Raw genomic sequence first — 6,329 nt, forward strand, 5'->3', positions numbered from 1 at the left:
CGCAGCTCGCGCGGCTTCGCACAGGCCTGGTCCCCCTCGGGCAGGGGGTGTGCGGCATGTGGCCCGTGGGCCTGGCCGTTCCCCTGCCCCGCACTCGCGCGCGGGCAGCAGGGGAGCGTGCCCTGAGCTGGCGGCTCTGGGCACCTGCCGTGCCTCCTGCTGCCTGCCCTGCTTCCCCGCAGCGGGTCCCGCGTGGGCACGGCGGGGCCTGGCCTGCAGCTGCAGGGGCCTGCGATGCAGGGGCTGGACGCAAAGGCAGGGCCAGTGCAGGGGGCTGTGGGCACTGGCCGTGGGTGCCTTGCCGGACGGCGGCCACGCCGTGGGGGGCTGGGCGACGGCCGGAGCCAAGGGGCCTCCCCCATGGGGCGGGCAGGGAGGCGCTACCAGGGCAGGAGGGACCTGGCCCCGCCAGGGCCCGCGTTGCCATGCCCGGGTCCCGTGTGCGTGGGCTGTCCCACGGATGGTGCGTGCGTGCTGGTCCCCACGCCGCCCCTCGCAGGCTGTGGGCCAGGCCTCGGCAGTCTGTTGCACACGTGGTGCCTGGCTCCGTGGCACAGGCCTGGGGCAGGGACGGAGATGCGTTTGGGCTTCCCTGCTGTCCAGCAGCCCCAGCCACCCCGCTGGCCACCCCTGCGCCGGACACCTGGGTCCCACGCAACGGGGTTCTGGCTCCGTCCCCGCTACCTTCACGCAGGGCTCGAGAAACTGGCTTGGCCCCTCTCCCCCACCCCTGAGGGGGCACCGGGACAGATGCTCCCCTTGTCCCCGGGTGGGAGCAGGCAGACCCCCCGCCTTGTGCAGCCCACAGCAAACCGGTAGCTGTTGGGGCTTGGGCGCGGGGGGTGTACGCGGCACCGAGATGGAGAGATGCTGGGGCAGGTGTCGTGCTGGGAAGCTCGTGAGAGCCACTGGTCAACAGGTGACCAGTAGAGATGTGCTGAGGGGCGTTGGCATGGCAGGGGCTGGTCAAAGGCCACAGTGTGTCACGCATCCGGCTCCAGTTCCACCTCCACCTCCAGCACCCTGCGTGGTGGGGCTGTGCCCCTACCCCAGGCACTTATATGCCAACCCAAGGAAGTCACAGTCCCTTACAGGTGGGGAGGTGGAGCTGGCATCTAACCTCCCCCAGGGCAGAGCTACGTCCCCTGTGCAGACGGGAGCCCTGAGCCAGTGGAGCTGGAGCCAGCGGGCAGGCGCGAGTCTACGGCTTTGCAGCCCCGGGCCTGGCTCCAGAAGGCCTGGTGCCTTCAGGAGGTTCTGGGGCGGCCTGGGGACACGGGAGCCGCCTCTAGCTGGTGCTGGGCTGTGAGTGGGGTCAAGCCCCTGCCTGGCTGGGCCGCTGCGGGCTCTGGTTCTGCAGGGGATGGTGCCTGAGCGTGGCCCCAGGGCGCCCGGGCTGCTCCCCTTGTGCATGGCTGAGATGCTCCGAATTGGGGCCCAGTGTGACCCCTCCTCAGGCCAGAGCCACGCAGGGTGTCACGTCCAGGGGGCTGGTGGAGAATGGGGCAGGGGCTGGGTGCGAGGGGGGGCATGAACTGACCCGTGTTTTGTCTGGCAGGATCAGCGTTGACCGGAGCTGCCCCCGCACTTGGGGCACATGCCCGCCCGCCCGTGCCTGTGCCTGGAAGATGACCAGGCTGCTGCTGGGGGTGACGCTGGAACGCGTGTGCAAGGCCGTGCTGCTGCTGTGCTTGTTGCACTTTGCCGTCACTGGGGTGCTCTACTTCGACGTCTATGCGCGCCACCTCGACTTCTTCAGCCGCTTCAATAGCCGCAACGCCTCCCGCGCCCCCCACGCCGGCGCCAACGCCAGCGCCGCCCGGCCCCGCAGCACTGCTCCCAGCTGCAGCCCGCCCTCGCCCAGCCTCCGGCCGGACGCCAACCACACCGCCACCTTGCCACCCCTGCTGCCCTGCCAAGACGTGCCGCCTGGCTTAGGTGAGAGCTGGGGCCGGGGGGCTACGTGCTGCCGAGCCTTGTGAGAGCTTGAGGGGCATCACCCAGCCCCTTAACAGCCCTGGAAAGAGGACGTGCACAGGCACTGACATCCAGCCTGTGGTGCCTCCTGGCATCCAGGAGAGGTGGACGGGAGGGCACTGAAGGGTGCTGGGACGCCTGGGCTCCCCGCCTGGCTCTGGGTGACTGAGCGGAGGAGGGCAGAGATTAGTGGATTTGCCTTCCCTGCTGCCGCAGGGGGCCCAGGGGCAGGATTGGGCCCGCTGGCAGAGCGGCGTGCCAAGGGCTGGATTCTGCGGCTCGCCCAGGCTGGGGGCAGGGTGCATGGGGCAATCCTGGTGCAGCAGGCAGTGACGCCCTGCCCCCGCACAGTGGGGCGTCTCCTCATCGAGTTCAGCTCGCCCATGAGCATGGAGCGGGTGCAGCGGGAGAACCCCGAGGTGCGGGCGGGCGGGCGGTACGTGCCCCCCGACTGCCAGCCTCGCCAGAGGGTGGCCGTGCTGGTCCCCTTCCGGCACCGCGAGCACCACCTCAAGTACTGGCTGCACTACCTGCACCCCATCCTGCGCCGCCAGAAGGTCGCCTACGGCATCTACATCGTCAACCAGGTGTGCGCTGCCCTCCAGGCGGGCCAGGGGGCTGTGCTGGGGGCGGGGGTCTGGCTCCTGGCGATCCCCTGCCAGAGCCCAGGCAGGAGCTGGTTCTGGACCGGGGAGCTGAGGCCACCCTGCCCATCAGGGGCCGGCCCATGGCCCTACAGGGAGCGTGGGGCTCTTGGCGTGGCTGTCTGCATGGCCTGGTGCTGCATGGAGACCCCTGGGAGGATCCCCGGGGGGGTCATTCCCGTGTCGCCCCTTCCAGATCCCTGCTGGGGTCAGGCCCTATCTCTGCCACCGACCTTGAACATGGCCCTGGGCATGTCACCTGAGCTCCCCAGCCAGGGGAGGGGGCATCTGCCTGTGCCCTTGCTTGGGCAGGGAGGGGTGGGAGCTGAGCTGGCTGGGTGGGTGCAGCAGAGGCAGGGGGCTCCATGCTAGCCCCCCAGCCACGCAGCCCTATCCCCACAGTACGGTGAGGACACGTTCAACCGGGCCAAGCTGCTGAACGCCGGGTTCCTGGAGGCACTGCGGGACGACCCCGAGTACGACTGCTTCATCTTCAGCGATGTGGACCTGGTGCCCATGGACGACCGCAACCTGTACCGCTGCTACGAGCAACCCCGGCACTTTGCCATCGCCATGGACAAGTTCGGCTTCCGGTGAGCGCTGGGGGCCCTGCCACGGGCCCAGACCCCCGTCCCCTCTCCGCCGCAGGCTCCAGCCTCTCTGCACAGCCCTGGGCTGCATTGGCAGGAGTGGTGCCGGCAGATTGAGGCAGCGATTCTTCCCCTCTATTCGGTACTGGGGAGGCCACATCTGGAGTCCTGTGTCCAGCTGTGCGCCCCCCCACTACAGAAAGGATGTGGACACACTGGAGAGAGTCCAGTGGAGGGCAGTGAAAACGGTTGTGGGGCTGGGGGACAGGACTGGTGAGGAGAGGCTGAGGGGACTGGGCTGATTGAGTCTGGAGAAGAGAAGACCGAGGGGGATTGAAGAGCAGCCTCCAACTCCCTGCAGGGGGGCTGCAAAGAGGACGGAGCTGGGCTGGTCTCAGTGGGGGCAGATGACAGGACAAGGAGCAATGGGCTCAAGCCGCAGCAAGGGAAGTTGAGGCTGGATTTTAGAAAAATCTTTCTCATGGGCAGAGTAGTAAGACACTGGAATAGGCTATCTAGAGAGGTGGAGCAGTCTCCATCCTTGGAGGTGTTTAAGACCTGGGTAGACAAGCTGCGTCTGGGCTGATGGAGTTGGGGCTGGTCCTGCTCGGAGCAGGGGGGTGGACTAGATGTGACTCCTGAGGTCCCTTCCAGCCCCTATTTCCTGTGAGTCTCTGTGGGGCTCTGGGAGGGGTGCAGAGGCCGCCCACCTGAGCCATGACCCCCGCCTGCCCGCAGGCTGCCCTACGCTGGCTACTTTGGGGGCGTCTCTGGCCTGAGCAAGTCCCAGTTCCTGAAGATCAACGGCTTCCCCAACGAGTACTGGGGCTGGGGCGGTGAAGACGATGACATCTTCAACCGGTGAGATGGCCCCGGCTGTCCCTCGCCCCCCCACCTGCTCCTGGCTCCTTCCCCCAGGGTGGGGTGGTGGGGAGCTGCTGCGTGCAGAGCCGGGGGGGCCCCATGGGCTGCTGGGCTCAGGCCCCGGCATCCTGCACACGCGTGTCATATGGCCCTAGAGGGGCTGAGCCTGGGGCAGGGACAGGGACTTGCAGCAGTGGGGCTGGTCCCAGCGCCCCCCTGAGCTGCTTCTGCTCCCCCAGGATCTCGCTGAATGGCATGAAAGTGTCACGGCCTGACGTGCGCATCGGGCGCTACCGCATGATCAAGCACGAGCGCGACCGGCACAACGAGCCCAACCCCCAGAGGTGAGACCCTCTCCCTCCGGCCTGGCTTTGTCACTGCCCGGAGCCACCCCCAGCTCTGCTCGCTCTGCCCTGGGACATGGGACCGGACGCACCGACTCCTGGGATCCCTGCCCTGCTCCCCCGACTGGCTCGGGGCTCCCAGTGCTGCCCTGTCCCTTGGGGAAGGGCGCAGACGCCCAGCTCAGGCCCCTCGTGCCCCTGACGTGGCATCGTGCCCACGCCCGTGCCCGGCAGGTTCACCAAGATCCAGAACACGAAGCTGACGATGCGCCGGGATGGCATCAGCTCGCTGCAGTACCGGCTGGTGGAGGTGTCGCGCCACCCGCTCTACACCAACGTCACGGTGGACATTGGCAAGCCGCCCCCGCGCCCAGCCCGCGGATAGCGCCGCTGGAGCCCGGGCACCGCACCCGCGCCTGGCCCTGCCCTGCCCCGCTCCCGGGGCGCTCAGACACTGCAGGGCCTGGCCCCAGCCGAGGGCACACACGGACCCGGGCCCTGCCCCTGCCGGCGGCTCCATCTCATCGGCAGGGCCTGCGGGGGACTTGGCAGCGCAGTGCCCGCCCTGCCTGCCTGCCCATGCCCCTGGCAGAGGACCCAGACCCGGTGGCTCTGCTCCATCCCTGCAGGTGCTGGGGGCCATGGAAAGCTGCGGCCTGCCTGTCCCCATCCCACCGGGCCAGGCCGCCCGGCTCACTGCCTCTGCACGACGCGCCCAGATGCCCTGGCCCCCTCCTGCCGTCTTCCTCTGCTTCGGTGCTCGGAGCTGGGCCTGGCCAGACCTCCCACGCCCCCTAGCCTGGGCTGCGCCTCAGGTGAGTGACTGCCTGCTCTGTGACTCAGTTTCCCCATGCAGGGGCGGTGCCCCAGGGCTGGGCACAGCCCGCCGGGCGCCCGGAGCTATGAGAGGGCTGGTCCGAGCCCCTCGGCCCCTCTCCCACCTGGCTTGGGGGCCTGCCCCGTGGTGCCGGCACAACACAGCCGGGGCTTGGGCCCTGCCCTGGTCGCTGGGCGAGGCAGGGACCAGCCCGAGCCCGGCTGGGCAGGCCCCACGTTCGCCTGCACCCACATTCCAGGCCCGCCCGGGGCACGGACCGGCGGGCACCAGGCACTTTACCACCAGCTCCACTGCCCAGGGCCGGGGGAGCCTCCACGCGCTCAGCCCGGGCGTGCCCCCGGCGGTCTCTGTCCGACCCGGTCCGCGCACGGGGCAGAACCGGGACGGCCCCGGGTGGGCGCGTGGCCTTGCCCGGGGCAGGGCGGCTGCCTGCGGGGCCGCGCCCCGGCGACTTTTGTACCTGTGAATGTCTGACCCTTTTGGAGCCTGCGTCGCCGCCGCCTTCGGACTTTTGTATTTAATAAAGTTTCCAATGTTCGGCCGCCGCTCCCAGGCCTGTGCGTGGGGTGGGGGCAGAGGAGCCCGGGGCCTGCAGCTCCTGTGACGCTGCCCGTCCGTGCCCGCCGTGGGGCTGAGGGCACCCTGCTCCCGGGGGCGCGAGGCAGGAGAGGCGTCCGTGCCGGTGGGGGCACGGGGCAGCTGGCCTGGCCCAAGCACCGGCCGGGGACACCCCCGAGGAGGAGGGCAGGGCAAGGGGGGCACTGGCGCCAGGTGCCTCCTGCCCACGGCCGGCGTGCAGAGGCAGAGGCCGGGGCAGCGGGGCCCTCAGGGGAGGCCTGTGGGCCCTCGGCGGGACCGCGCCAAGGCGCAGCGCTGTGGTGCGCGGGGGAGGCGAGGAGCCCGGCGCGGACACGCACGCTGGAGCCGGCCCTCCCCGAAAATGGCGGCAACACTGGGGCTCCCGGCGGGCGGCCGCTCTCCCCGCGCGCTGGGGGGCGCCCCACCTGCGGCGGCCGCCGAGCGGCTCGGCCCTTCCCCTTTAAGTGGGGCGGGGGGCGGAGCGTTTCCAAGG

The 6,329-nt window shown here is 69.9% G+C and overlaps 1 protein-coding gene across 1 annotated transcript; it reads left to right on the plus strand.

Annotated features, from left to right (window-relative positions):
* The first annotated feature begins 1,535 nt into the window (after positions 1 to 1,535).
* B4GALT2 (beta-1,4-galactosyltransferase 2) lies at positions 1,536 to 5,797 on the plus strand. The gene is made up of 6 exons (XM_019531298.1): positions 1,536 to 1,938; positions 2,329 to 2,564; positions 3,024 to 3,214; positions 3,950 to 4,072; positions 4,315 to 4,419; positions 4,654 to 5,797. The coding sequence occupies exons 1-6, from the start codon at positions 1,629 to 1,631 to the stop codon at positions 4,802 to 4,804; spliced, it is 1,116 nt and encodes a 371-aa protein (XP_019386843.1). The 5' UTR covers positions 1,536 to 1,628; the 3' UTR covers positions 4,805 to 5,797.
* Positions 5,798 to 6,329: the final 532 nt, after the last annotated feature.

This window comes from Crocodylus porosus, unplaced genomic scaffold (assembly GCF_001723895.1).
Source record: "Crocodylus porosus isolate Cpor-Errol unplaced genomic scaffold, CroPor_comp1, whole genome shotgun sequence".
In the NCBI taxonomy this organism is placed as follows: domain Eukaryota; kingdom Metazoa; phylum Chordata; order Crocodylia; family Crocodylidae; genus Crocodylus; species Crocodylus porosus.